General features: G+C 42.4%; 1 protein-coding gene across 1 annotated transcript in view; it reads left to right on the top strand.

The window, feature by feature from the left end:
* LOC126426606 (uncharacterized) overlaps window positions 1-15,515 on the top strand; it is a 166,771-nt gene that overhangs the window by 64,975 nt on the left and 86,281 nt on the right. The window contains exons 7-9 of the mRNA XM_050088498.1: window positions 635-931; window positions 1,910-2,079; window positions 5,086-5,305. Coding sequence (XP_049944455.1) covers window positions 635-931; window positions 1,910-2,079; window positions 5,086-5,305 — 687 coding nt within the window. The remainder of the gene's footprint in view (window positions 1-634; window positions 932-1,909; window positions 2,080-5,085; window positions 5,306-15,515) is intronic.

The following is a 15,515-nucleotide window of genomic DNA, read 5'->3' as shown; positions in this document are numbered from 1 at the left end:
TGCCAGCCACTGCAGTGGCTAGATTCCTTGGGCATCAGCCTAATTTCCGCTGTGGAAGTTGATCAGTGACTCGACGGTTCACCGTAACTTCTTTGGATCGACATTTCCGTTGTCACTAACACCAGCAGCGTGGACAGTCTTCAAAACTCTTTTCATGCAGTGGTCTCTGATCTCCATTTTCTCTCTATGTTTGCATGCCAAAATGCGGTTGAATTCAGTGTAAAATCCTGCTCGGCCCTTCTGGATACTGTGACTGGAATACTGTCGGATGTGGCGGGTCTACACACGCCTCAGCAGTGCTTTGGGTCACAGCATCTGCTGTGCATGGGGACCATTATTACCTGCTGCATCTCTGTGGAGTGCACTGTCCTGTGACAAGTGTCCCGGAGGGCCTGCTTTGTTGCAGCCACAACTGTGGTTAATCTGCCATTTGATTTTGTGGAGATAAACAGCAAGAACTCTTAAAGTTCTTCTACCTTTATTGAAGTTTCCCATTCATTTTTGCATCTCGGATTTTCATTTTGGCTTAAGTTCTAAATATCTCGTGTTCTTCCGTTTGAATCGCTTTCTTTAACCGATATAGAGCTCCACGAACCCTGTACCACTGAATGCCGTTTTTGTCTCACTGAAACAGGACTGCTACCCCGACCTCGACAAGCCTGTCGTGTTCCAAAATTGGCAGCACCGGTCGTGCTGCCCCCGACTCGTCCCACCCTGGCGACGGCCACCGCGAGGACGGCATTCCGGTGTCGGACGGGACAACGTCTCCGGATGACGCGGCTGTTCTGACCTCCACCTCTCGTGGCACTGACGACGTAGCAGGCGAGGAGCGGTGCTCGAGCGTGGCTGGCTCGGCCCGTACTGCCAAAAAGAGGCCGCTGTTCTCCTACACGGAGCTCAGTGCTATGGCCATAGCACAGTCACCAAACAGGTTGGTAGCACTGCTGCGAAGTAATAAATACCTTCATGAAAATAGACTACACCACCCTTAATATGTCCCACCTTAGTTTGGCAGTTCCCACGGTATCTTACACTCGTGGTAGACATATGGTAGTGGTGTTGTGCTCATCGACCTTAAAGATGGTTTGATGTATTTCTCCACATGTTTCACTTTGTCAGCTCATCGTATTAGTATAACTGTTCCATATAACATCAATAACCATTATTTTCATTTTTTGTTTCTTTGTGAGTAATCAGTCTTCGGACTGGTTTGATGCGATATGCATTACTTTCTGTCTTCCACCGACCTCCTCATCTCAAAGGAGCACTTTCGCCACATATCCTCAGTTGTTTATTAGAAATATCACAATCTCTGTCTTCCCCTTGTGTTTTCCATATATTTCTCAAATTCAGTGATTCTGTGGAGTACCTTCTCATTCATGAGCCCACCTAATTTTCAATATCTTTGTGTTATACCACATTTTTAGATGCACTGAATGTCTTCTTGTTCAGTTTTCCCACAGGCTGTAATCACTTCCCTACATTGCTATACTCTAAAAATACATTCTCATAAATTTCTTCCTCACGTTAATGCCCATGTTTGATACTTGTAGGCTTCTTTGAGAATCCACTCTTTGCCTATGCTAATCTACTTTTTATGTCATTACTTTGTCAGCCCAGTGTTATTTTGCCTCCGTTATAGCAGAATGTCGTAATTTCACGGTCCCCAATCTTGTCAACAAATAAAATGAGGCAATACAATGTCGAAAACAGTGCTTCTCGTCAGCCTAAAAGAAGGAAACCTATAAAACGAGTACTTATTTCTCCGACTGTACAAACTCGAGGGGGTTCGGTGACTTCTCAGACACCCCTAGTAAATGTACCAAAAAGTGCCTTTCATTGCTAGTCCCAACTCACAGCCGTCTTTGAACGATCTGGAGTGAACTTTGTGCATTTGTCTGTCTGACAGGAGGGCGAGGGTGTCAGAGATCTACGCCTACATCGTGAAGCGTTTCCCCTACTTCAAACGCAAGAAGAAGATACGGCAGAAAGCGTTGAGCAACAACCTGTCTCGTAACAGGTGCTTCATCAACGTGCCTCAGAAGGACAGCGCAGGGAAGGGCAACTACTGGATGCTCGGTGAGTTCCACGGCCAGTAGCAACCTGGTTGTCACCTACTTCTCTTTTCCTACATTCGTCACTGATAGAAAAGATTGAAAGGTCTCGGGTCTTGAGTGATGTCTAGTGGCTAAAACACCACAAGAATTTGACCTAGCTGTAATCGGCCATTGTCGAGTGGAATGACTGTCGATGGCCTGCTGTGTTATGCCTGTACGTACTCTAGATGCTAACTGTGACGTCACTTCTGCCTGGTGTAGGGCCGTATATGGGAATACATTGACTTCACATTTGATGCACCCACTTTAGCTTCAATGATTGGCTGTTGCTTTATGGCTGTAACTCATCACTTTTACATTTCGTGATTTATGGTCATGAGGGAAATTTTTGTTTGAATGGACATCCGAGGCTACACTCTGACCTCGTTATATACCAGGTGATAAAAAAGTCAGTATCAATTTGAAAACTTAATAAACCACGGAATAACGTAGATAGAGGGGTAAAAACTGACACACATGCTTGGAATGTCATGGGGTTTTATTAGAACCACTCCATATTGCTAGACGCGTGAAAGATCTCTTGCGTGCGTAGTTTGGTGATGATCGTGTGCTCAGCCGCCACTTTCATTATGCCTGGCCTCCCAGGTCCCCAGACCTCAGTCCGTGCGATTATTGGCTTTGGGGTTACCTGAAGTCGCAAGTGTATCGTGATCGACCGACATCTCTAGGGATGCTGAAAGACAACATCCGACGCCAATGCCTCACCATAACTCCGGACATGCTTTACAGTGCTGTTCATAACATTATTCCTCGACTACAGCTATTGTTGAGGAATGATGGTGGACATATTGAGCATTTTCTGTAAATAACATCTTTCCTTTGTCTTACTTTGGTATGCTAATTATTGCTATTCTGATCATATGAAGCGCCATCAGTCGGACATTTTTTCAACTTTATTTTTTTTGGTTCTAATAAAACCCCATGTCATTCCAAGCTTGTGTGTCAATTTGTACCTCTCTATCTACATTATTCCGTGATTTATTCAGTTTTCAAATTTACACTGACTTTTTGATCACCCGGTACACATCTACAGAAATGGAATCTGTTACATCTTGAACATCGCCACTTACTGTTATCAAACTAATATTCCAGTATTTCTACACATCCACTACATGTTTCATCGTTTTGCACATTAATGTTTGGTGCAGAAAAAAGCTGTTCCTGTTAATGAAGAATGGTGTAAGTAGTTGGAGGCTGTTTGGCGCGTGTAACATTGCTGCAACTTCTCGCTGTGTTTTTGATGTTGGGGAAGAGCAAATCATTGGTATTAACCACGTACTGACAGATTGCACACACAGTCATCTGTAGTGTAATGACTGCAGAATAATTGGTGATGAGGTGAACTCGGGGGGAAAACAGTGTGGCAACAAGAGTTGGCACAGGTACTTCCAGGAGGGCTACATCATGAGAAGAGCATAATGTCATCCTATTGGCTCTGACAAACAGGCGGATAACAACTGAAATCTGGGCAGAGGCTGCAGGCATAGTGTCAGCCCGATGGTTGGCAACAATTCACTGGAACCTGGGTGGGGCCCTTGAGTTGCCATTTGCTGTTCATTGCTGACGCCATACCACAGATAACAGACTTTAACAGTATAGAAACTGTAACATGTGTGGCACTAGCAAGGGAAACTCACCACATGATTTAGTGGTAGGATGGCCCTGTGGATAGCCCATCAGAAACTGAACGCAGATCAAGCGTGAAAACAGGAAGAAGGTATACTGAACTGTGTGGGGAGAAAAGCAAAATAGGAAAATAGAAACAGTGAATGGTCCAAGAATAAGAAGTGCAATAAAGAACAGCCTGAAACAGGAACAGTGTAGTGGGTAAGTGGTCGTGGTGTTGGACTGCCAAGTGGGCAGTCCATGTTTGAAACACTGTTCTGCCATTCCTTATTTTTATTTATTTTTTGCAACATAATGAACTGTCTGTTCAGTCATTGAAATGTTTGTTCTGCTTCTGTAATCTTGGCAGTTGTCATACTATAGCCGAGCGGTTCTAAGTGCTTCAGTCTGGAACTGCGTGACCGCTACGGTCCTTAGGTTAGTTAGGTTTAAGTAGTTGTAAGTTCTAGGGGACTGATGACCTCAGATGTTGAGTCCCATAGTGCTCAGAGCCATTTCGTCATACTATGCATTAGTTATAGAATATGAGTCATTTGGTAAGAATACGTTACTGTCGCAAGTAAATGTGATGAAAAGTGAGAGCAGGCAAGATAGCACACCCGTCTCACATAAATGGAAACAACAAAGAAATGGATGTGAACTATATCACAAAAATTGAATTCATGAGTCCAGACTTGCAAAATGGAATGAAACTTCAAAAATGTCAAAAAACATATGTTTTGACACAGCACAGAGAAACTGTGTGATTGTGAAACTTTTGCATTCATTTGTTGCAGCTTTTGTGACAAACTATTATGTTCTCATCACTTCCTTGGCAGTGATCACATTCACATTCATACAAACACCTATCTCGGGCAAGAAGGCATATCTCACTCATTTAACAGTCATACAAATTAGGTGTGTCCTCTCTTTCTTTTTTTCTTTTCTTTTTCAAGATGACAAAAACGAGCACTAAAATCAATGTATAATAATACAGTTGAGTTAGCAATGTAAATATAATGTGAGTGTGTAAACCAAACAAAGCAAATTGCAAATATTGTACTTATTAGGCCTACAGCAGTTAAATTATTACAAATATGATATTGTACTTTACAGAAATAAAAATGTGACACACAGAAGGTGACACATTGGTGTCAAAACATGTCTGGGTAAATGTAAAAATAAACTAATTGTGTTTTCATAAGGCTGATTTGAAAAACAACTCGGACAAGTTGGAAATTCATTAATATGTTACGGCAACAAAATGCTATGATTCAGCTGGTAAACGGAGATGATTTTACGTGCCCCCGTGTTTGCGTGCAGGATGTACCTGTCAAACGATTACTGTGTTTGCCGGTTGCAGATCCGAAATACGAGGAAAAGTTGGAGAACGGTGAATTCCGTCCCCGGGACATGAAGCAGCTATTGCACAGGGGCCTGGGAGTGTTGGCGCCTGGTCGCCGAGTGCACTCGGACCGTGGCCCCCGGCAGCGACACCACACCGGCTTGACGGAAGACGCCCGGCTGCCAGAGACCGGCGGAGGTGCTGCCGTTACACTTCCCTCGGACCTGCCTTACACCAGGTATAAGAATAGCTCAGTTCCTTGTAATGTGACGGTAGCCTCAGAAACCTGAGATGCCACCTCACATTTTACTAATCTGAATTCTTCATACAATATCACTCCATCAAATGTAAAGACTGGATTAACAAAAAGTGGAGAAAAATTGAGATGAAGCTTTTAATGCTTCTGCTGTTCTACATTTTCGTACACTCCTCAGAAACTGTTGGTGTGTCCCCCTCGGACTCTCGAGCAACTTGTGTGTCACATTGGCATTTTGGTTATGTCGCCGGAGTGTAGGCCTTTCGTGTGAATTTGTGCACTTTGTCATTTTATGATGGGTTTGTGTTGATTCCTTTTGGGTGATATGTGTGTGATCTGCTTCACCTCTTTTGAAATTTCTATTGAGTAATACAAAATTACTTTTTGCTCGCAGATAAAAACTCTCAAATTTAATGAAGCTGTATGTAGGTCGAAATCGACAGTCGGTATCACAATAATATTCGTTTATTTAAGCCATCTTCAGAATTTGTGGCCATCGAAGGGTAGGAACAGCAGTGTTACAAACAGTACTATTATGTATAGCATTAAAATAAGCTAGAGAAAAGCTGTAGCAAAAATTACCAGTAGTGCTGTTGCATATGACATTAAACGAAAATAGAGAAAGGTTGTAGCAATTACGCATATGGCTGGTGCTGGCGGCACCTCCGTTTTCTAGCAGTACCACGATATTACACTGTGACCGATGGCTGTGGAGCCACGAGTTACTGTGCAATTCATCTACATCTACATCCATACTCCGCAAGCCACCTGACAGTGTGTAGCGGAGGGCACCTTGAGTACCTCTATCGGTTCTCCCTTCTATTCCAGTCTCGTATTGTTCGTGGAAAGGAGGATTGTCAGTATGCCTCTGTGTGGGCTCTAATCTCTCTTATTTTATCCTCACGGTCTCTTCGCGAGATATACGTAGGAGGGAGCAATATACTGCTCGCCTCCTCGGTGAAGGTATGTTCTCGAAACTTCGACAAAAGCCCGTACCAAGCTACTGAGCATCTCTCCTGCACAGTCTTCCACTGGAGTCTATATATCATCTCCATAATTCTTTTGCAATTACTAAATGATTCTGTAACGAAGCGCGCTGCTGTCCGTTGGATCTTCTCTCTCTCTTCTATCGACCCTATCTGGTACGGATCCCACACTGCTGAGCAGTATTCGAGCAGTGGGCGAACAAGCTTACTGTAACCTACTTCCTTTGTTTTCGGATTGCATTTCCTTAGGATTCTTCCAATGAATCTGTCTGGCATCTGCTTTACCACCAATCAACTTTATATGATCATTCCATTTTAAATCATTCCTAAAGCGTACTCCCAAATAATTTATGGAATTAACTGCTTCCAGTTGCTGACCTGCTATATTGTAGCTAAATGATAAGGGATCTTTCTTTCTATGTATTCACAGCACATTACACTTGTCTACATTGAGATTCAGTTGCCATTCCCTGCACCATGCGTCAATTCGCTGCAGATCCTCCTGCATTTCAGTACAATTTTCCATTGTTACAACCTCTCGATATACTACAGCATCATCCGCAAAAAGCCTCAGTGAATTTCCGATGTCATCCACAAGGTCATTTATGTATATTGTGAATAGCAACGGTCCTACGACACTCCCCTGCGGCACACCTGAAATCACTCTTACTTCGGAAGACTTTTCTCCATTGAGAATGACATGCTGCGTTCTGTTATCTAGGAACTCATGCGCAGACTATGGATTATGTCATACCCGGCCAAACACTTCACGAGAACTGAAATGTCATTGATGTATGAAGTCTGCACAGTAAGTTCTCGTAAACTGTGTACAAGTACATAAGAAGTTAAAACGTTATAAAGCATAAATGCAAGTAGTCAGTTGTCTTAAAATAAAATAGACAAACTTACAAAACAACAGAAGAAGCAGTGTAATCTCTGAAACTGGTGTCAGACACACACACATCATTCTTATTAATGTTTTGTCGCTAAACAGATAAACTAGAAAATTCATTATTATGCCATTATTTATTCAAGTCTTACATGTACCTTAGTGCCATTTTGTTATGAACAAGTTTTTTTTATCTCACATAGTTTTCATTTTATAGTGTACTTTGGGACGAGCTAAGTTAATATGTACTGGTGCATATGTATCGTTTTAATGTATTATATTCCCATTCCTGTAAACTTACACAACAACATTAATGTATCCTAATGGTATTAAGACCCGTATAGAATTTTTTCACCAGATTACTAACAACACGATGTTGTATATGTTTCAAGTTTCTTGAAGCCCGTGCCATGAAAACTACCACACAGAGCTGCCACTCTCACTGTGACAACAGCTGCTCTACTGGTTGATGTGGCACCACATTTGGTCTCACCAATAGCACTGGAGGATACTGAGTAACGTTCCTACAGCGTTTATTTATGAGTCGTCGGCACAAACGTCTTTGATGATATTGACCTGAATCGGCACCTTGATCTTAGTTGGCGTCCCTAGGCCTACTTCTTTTGTTTCTGAACTGCCACTTTGGCCGTTACGTTACTATGACAGTGGTGTCCTTTCCAGCCTAGCCAACAGAGTAGCCTTGAATTCTTACCACAGAGCACTGCCCAGTAAATGTACAATGACATATATTTTAATGGTTCTATCTTTAGTATAATTTTACCTGCTATTATGTCTGTGTAATATCTGTATGTACATATAATTCGTACTTTCTAGTTTATTCGTTTAGCGACAAAACATTAAGAAGAACAATGTGTCTCTCTCTTACACCAGTGTTATAGATTACATTGCTTCTTCTGTTTTGCTGGTTTGTCTATTTTATTTTAACATAAATGAATACTTGTGTTGATGCTGTATAATGTTTTAACTTCTTGTGGTGTAAGAGAACTTGCTGTGCAAATTTCATACAGCAACGATATTTCGGTTCTTAGTCCATAGTCGGCACGCGAATGGTTCCACAACTGTCAGTCACAGTGTACAATCGTGGTATTGAGAAAACTGAGGAGCCACCAGCATCAACCGTCGGGGTAAATGCTACACCCATTCTCTATTTTCGTTTAACTCCTTATGTAATAGCACTGTTTGTGATTTTCACTACAGCTTTCCTGTATCTTATTTTAACGCCATGTGTAATAGTACTGTTTGTAACTTTGCTATTTCCACCCTTGCACAGCCAAAAATTCTGAAGTTGACTTTAACGTTAGGCAAAACAGGTAAATAAACAAATATTATTGCGGTGTCGACTGTTGATTTTAACATAAATATAGCTCCAGCTCGCTGTATGGCATGGTGACGATGTCTAAATTTATAAGGAAGCTGTGCCTACATGTAAATAAATCATAAAGCATGATCATGTGTGACAGGATGTAAATTTACTATTAGTGGCTGATTTTTGCAAATATTCAAAAACTATTTGAAGCTGAGATGTTAGTATAAAGTAAATTGCCCATGTTGCTAATAGCACAAGAATTAGTTGACTCAGTGTATGTGGGTAATAAATAGGGACAGGAGAACTGTGCATTAACAATAATGTGAAATTGAGGGTTGTAGCGACATATTGTGAAATTGGCAATTTTTATGTGATGTTCCAAGTTCAACATATTCCCTGTTACCACATAAAAGTGTCATACATATGAGGGCAGCAGATTGATGATATTAGTAGTTATTGAATGTTGAAATTAGTTTATTACTTAATTTTTAGTTTTTTACTTTATTTTAGAGTTTGTAGGCAGCTCTCTCCAGATGGACTGCAGAGAGCTGCCTACGAACTATACCAAACGTGCCAGATATTTAATATGTCAATATCAATACAAAAAACAAAAGTCATGGCTTTCCGTGGGAAAAATCCAGTAAGAACAAAAATAATTATAGGCAATAAGACTATAGAGCAATTAGATAGATTCAAATTTCTAGGAACAAAGACAAAATTGAGAAATTTAACTACTTAAATGGCACTAGCAGAAGAGTCCTCCAACGTAAAGTAAGAACAGAAACATATCTAAAATTTTATAAAGTTGTGTCAGTACCAACATTACTATATGGAAGTGAATCTTGGGTAATGAAAAAGAAAGATATAATAAAGATTACAAGCCAATGAAATGAAATTCCTCATGTACATAGCAGGATACACCAAGCTAGACTCCAAAAGAAATACAGGTATCAGGAAGTAATTAAATATTTTCTGTATAAACAGTAAGGTTGATGAATACCAACAAAAGTGGATATTCCATCTGTTACGAACGGACAAATCGAGATTACCCCTACATTTTTGGCGATATACTCCGCCAGGGAGAAGATGCATTGGAAGACCTGCAAAACGATGGAAGGACTAGGTGTAGCTGCAACAGGCTGAAGGAGAGGCTAGTGCATGACGGAAGAAGATGAAGAAGAAAAAGAAGAAGAAGAAGAAGAAAGAACTTTATCTGAAGGCTGAGATTCACATATAATCTTTAAAAAAGTCATACTTCGATTCCTGCATAATGTCCTCTGCCTCTAGGTGTGATGTCAATTAAAAATAGCTTACTTTCAGTACAATCCAGTAACAATTTGTTATTTCTATCATATTTCCTGACACTTTTGTCTAACAAATCATACCAGAGATGATGTAAAACAACAAATACTGTGTCACAAACGCATAGATCTTGATGACATATTCTTGGTATACTTCTGTGAACCAACCGTAGGATGTGATATGTGATGTCATGTGAGCACCACAGTCGTCCCATGTATGTAAGAATTAAATGGTGCTGCTGATTGGTAAATATATGGATTTGGATCTGCAGTGGGATCAACTTTTGTTTATCGAAAATGTTTCCTCGTGGCAACTACGGGACATTGTGATCAGGTGGCTTTTTGTTACAGCTGGAAAACAGCAACTCATTTTTCAACATTACGATGGCCCCATCTACAATTCCCTGATGCACGATCGAGTTGCTTGTAGATGGGTGGCAGTAGCACATCCCGAACCTTCTACCACCACCCGGGTTGTGACCTTCGACACGTACTCCAGATGTCTGGTGCTGCTATGAGTGTCGCTGTGGGTGGAAGCCTAACCAAAATTGTTAACTAGGTGGATCCTAGACTTTGTTACAGTATAACTGTTGAAATTCTTGTTTACCTCTATATGTAATGACAGGAAGTGCAGGATTTCAGGCTATATTTAATTGGAAATGATAGCCCCTCATTAATTAACTGTGAGAATGTTTATTTTCTCCTCTAACACAGAAGCGCATAAAGACGAAGCTGAGGACATGATCTTTGAGTTCTCATACATTGGCATTATTGTGTACTGTTAATTCTGTACTATTGCAAATTTATACATTTGACTCTGACACGTATGATGATAGTGTTAATCACATTTGTCTGAGTTACAATGTACGACGCGTGTGGCCGATATGTACCAGTCCGTGCACACGAGGAGCCACATTCGCACCTCGTTTCTCGAGCTCGAGATCATCCCGAAGAGGAGCTACCAGATTTTTCAATTTTGCTGGATGACAAAATTTAAGTCTGATATTGTGCGTGTTGGCGTCTCTCCCGGTTCTTGGGAAATACTGCCAAAGTATGGCAAGAAACCTGTGACAGTGGATACCTCCACTTCGTTATGCTGTTCCCTCAGATGGACTTGTTTTCGCAGGAAAGTATGACAAATTTGTCTTTCGGAATAGCCGTATGGTAAGACATATGTCCTGAGATTTTGAACCTCACATAGATGGGCTATTCCGGATCGGATGTGACGTGTGCTCACCGAATTGTGGTGCTCGGTACACTGTCACGTAGTGCAGGGTGGCGACTTCTGGTAGCCTGCGAGTGTAAGTCAGTGTGAGTAGGTGACGTTCCCTCTCCCCTTTGTAAACATAATATTTGCATTGAGGAAATTTAGATGAGGAAAAAATATGGGAAATTGGGGTCATCCGAGCCAGAGAGGCCTCGGCAGAGTAGTGGAGGGATCCGACGAAGAGTGCCCGACGACTTCTGGAAAGAACACTCTCTAGCAGGCAACCTCCGAGGCATCTGCTGCATCTTTATCATTTTCCCTCTCTCCGTTATCTCTCGTACCGGACGCCTGCTGCCGTATGTCAGCTGCAGGACCCACAGTTTGCGCGCCCCACTCTCGCAGAATTCCAGATCTCGCTGTAGCCTGCTATCTCTCTGGGCCCTGCCCTTCTCGACCTACAAAAGAGAGGAAGAAGCAACGACAACTTGCACTTTGGTCCGAACGGCTGTTGTCAGTTTACAGATCTCTGTGTGTACTACGTTGGAAGCAGTTGCTGCCCGTTGTCAACTCGGGCTCTGTGGTCGGGGTTTGCAATTTCTGTCTCCCTCCTGACAGGCTACCTATGCCCACTGACTTAACAGCCCTCCTTCAGCTACTGGTTACTCAGAGTTCGGGGAGGCACCATTCTCAGCTCTCCATTGCCCCGGGAGAATGGCGTTCCACTCGAATCTGTATTAAGCGCCCTTTTCCTCATCACTATTAATGGACTCGAGGCCGCTGTCGGACTGCTCGTCACATCACACCTGCTCTGTATGTGGGCTAGTGCCCACTTTATGGCCTCGGTGGAATGGCAGCCCCAGGGTGACACCTCGCATGCTTCTGCACGGGCTCTCTCACACGGTTTTCAGCTCTCTTCCCTTAAATCTGTCACCGTACTACACGGTCCATCCCTATCCAGAGCTCTACCTGATGCCCGACGCCTGACTGTGGTCCTCGAGTTCCATTTCTAGGGTCTTTTTGATGAAGAGCTTACTTTGTCACTCCGTATCCATCTTCTGTAGGTTGGAAATTTCTGTGTCCTTTGCTTTCTTGCCCACACCTTTTGAGGCACGGATCATTAGACTCTCCACCTCGATTGGGCCATAGTTCTGGCACTTCTGGACTTTATTTGTCAACTTTATGGCTCTGCTGTCCCTTCTACACTCCTCCTCTTGGACCTGGTCGCCCATAGTGGTATCTGTTTAGCTACCCTTTCGCACTGACGCTGTGTCAATAGTCTCCTTATTGACTCTGGTATATCGTCATCGTCATCATTTCCCACCCCTTCCTCCATTTGGTTCGGTGTTCCCAGCTCCTGATTTCCTATTCCGTCACTGTCTGTTCGCTTCCTGCTCCTCCTTTCTATTCTGTTATTTTTGTGGCTGCAGGACATTGCCCACCACTTGCACACTCTCGGGCGGGTTTAATGGAAGGGCTCCTCCTCGTCTCTCTTCATCGTAATTTCTGTCTTCCCCATGTGTCCTGTTCCCCACCAAACCCCCTATTCTACAAAGTAATGGTCTCATAAAACTCCATCGGGGTACGTCCAAAGTTACTGGAATGTCTGAATATTTCTCTCAGTTAATAATGACATGCTGTGTGCCATTTACTGGGATGTCTCTATTTGAATCACAAAGCTAGCCTGATACTCCAACCTAACGTTTCATTTATTAGAAGGTAATAGAGAAATGTATCGAGTGCTTTCTGTAAATCGAGAAACACTCCATCAACCTAGGTGATACCGCATCAACTCGAGCGGTTGGTTCTTGTACACCCCCGTGCAGCAACGAGTGACACTGGCGCCTTTCCCCTCCCCCAACTCTTCCCTCTCGTGTAACGGTATAATGGCTGTAGCAGCACGTGGTGACAGAGACAGTGCTAGCTCTCACATCGTCTTCTGTACGCTGGAGTATTCGTCGAATCAAATGGTACACTGTTTATCTGTCTAGCGAGCATTCGGCATGAGCAGAAAATGCTTGTGTTTAGATGTGCCATTTTTGAATGCTCAGTGGGAAGATTCACATTTGTTTGTAAAGTCTGATTGGAAAGCACTATGCTTAAAATGCCACTTTACGGTAAATATCAAAGCATCGACAGTGCTATGAAAATAAACATTTCTTGACACGTGAGGGGATTGCTGGACTGGACAGAAGCAAACTGATTACTAAATTAAAATCAGAAAATTGCAAAAAGTGGAAGACCTTTTACGGATGGACAGTTTGTAAAAGTGTTTTGTAGAGTGTTCGGGGGTAATATGCCCGTGTGTAGTGGCCCAGTTTGAGGCATTAAGCTTGTCTGAACATACAGTTTCTTGAAGAGTGCAAGAAATAGGTGTGGAATTAAAGGAGCAGTTGCGCAGTGAATTATGTGACTTCGTAGAGTATTCGATTCTTCTTCGTGAGAGCTCTGACACTTGCAGCATAGCTCAGTTTGCAGGTTTTGTAATGAGTGTCATAAAAGATTTCACTGTTATCGAGGAACTATTGGATGTTATTTCTTTGAAAAGTACTGTAATCCGGCAGGATATTTTCCTGGCTGTAGAGGTGGTTTTGAACGATATGCAGTTGTTACTTGAGTGTCTCTACAGCATTGCATCTGATTGGATCCCTGCAATTTTATTCAAAGGGGTAGGTCTTTTAGTGTATGGAGGAAAAAAAAGTGCGTGAAGGTGGACTTCCCCCAATTTTGACAATAAACTGCTTTTACATCAAGAAGAGTAACATGCAAAAGTTTTCCACAAGTTTAGATCGATCCTTAAAATGTTGCAAAGATTGTGAATTTTTGTAGAAAGCAAGGCTTCAGTCATCAGGAATTTAAAGCATTTTTGGAAGACCTTTAATCAATTCACAAACACATTCCTTTCCATTGTGCCACACAATGGTTCAGTTGCTCAAAAGAACTCTCAATCTTTTTCGATTTGAGACATGAAGTAGTTCTGTTTGCTGATATGAAAGGTTCTCCTTAGTCAGACTTGGATGATGAGCAATGCATTGCTAACCTTCTCTTTCATGCAAGGTATTGCGGAGTATTTAAATGATTTAAATATCTCATTGAAAGGTAAAAATAATTAATTGCCACCTAAAAATCAGCTTTTAGGAAGAAATTTGGACAGTTTTCCCTCTCTAAAATCATTGAATTTAGATGCTTACGAACACATCAGTGAGCACAAAGGAATTACAGTTATTGCATAAGGAATTTGAAGGTAGGTTTGAAGAAATAAAAGAAGTAAAATCAGCACTTAAAAGTTTTTATGATGCCTTTTTCGGTGCACCCAGAGAATGCCCCTTTGAGTCTCAAAGTTGAGCTGATAAAATTACAGTGCAGTTCAATTTTGATAGACTGCTGTTACCATTACAATGGTGATTTTATTTTATTTTATAATATCCATAGGAAATCAGAAAGCAGATGACAGCTGTGGCTGCAGCAGTTTAGTTTAGTTTTAGAGCGCAAAAAATAACTGGGGTCATATGCACCCAAGTCAAATCTATACAACACAAACACAGAGAGGAGGGAAACGACTATAGGCCAGTCCCAATGGACAGAATAGGAGACAGCTAAAAACTGGCACATGGAAAAAAGGGCTAAAAGAGACACCATATAGAAAAGGAGATCCAAAACTGAAAATTAAATGACCTTCGTCAAACTGCTTCGGTGGGCAAAAAATAAAACGCAGTCGACTGCCCGTGCGTCATTCGTGAAAATGGCTGATAAATTAGACAGCGAACTCAAGCTGGAACATAAATTGTTAAAAAAAAGAGCATTCCAGCAGGAAGTGCCGAACAGTTAAAATTTGGGCACAATGCGTACGAAGTGGCGGGGTAGCACCACTTAGCAAATGACGATGTCGAAAAAGGTAGCAGCCTCGTTTCCTGGCAGACCGACATGGCCAGGAACCCACAGAAACATGACACTGGCTCCACCGAGGGTCAGCAAGTGACAGTTTTCCTGGACCCCCTGCACTAAGGGATGAGCAGTGTACAGCACACAGAGACTGGAGAGCGCTGAGTGAGTCTGAGCAGAGGACGCAATTGGGAAGGCTGTGTCGCCAGATTTACTCTGTGGCCTGGTACAAGGCACAAAGCTCGACTGTAAATGCTGAGGAATGTGCCATAAGCCGATGTCAAAAGACACAGGTGCCAGTGACGAAGGCACACCCAACCCCAGGGTCAGTCGGAGAGCCGTTGGTGTATAAAAAGGTACTATCTCGAAGTCCCACGTGAAGGTCGTGAAACTGAAGGCGGCAGGCCGAGATTGGAGTAGTGTCCTCAGGAAGCGAATGAACGCCAAAGTTAACGTGGGACGCTTCACAAAGCCAAGGTGGTGAAGGGTTCACACCCACTGGGAAGGTTACATGTAGTGTGAAGTTAAGCAGCCGTAGTAAGTGGCGAAAGTGGACTCCAGGAGGTAACAGAGAAGAGGTACGAGCCCCATATTGATGATCAA

This window comes from Schistocerca serialis, chromosome 11, assembly GCF_023864345.2.
Source record: "Schistocerca serialis cubense isolate TAMUIC-IGC-003099 chromosome 11, iqSchSeri2.2, whole genome shotgun sequence".
Classification (NCBI taxonomy): Eukaryota; Metazoa; Arthropoda; class Insecta; order Orthoptera; family Acrididae; genus Schistocerca; species Schistocerca serialis.
This window is presented reverse-complemented; position numbering and strand designations above follow the sequence as displayed.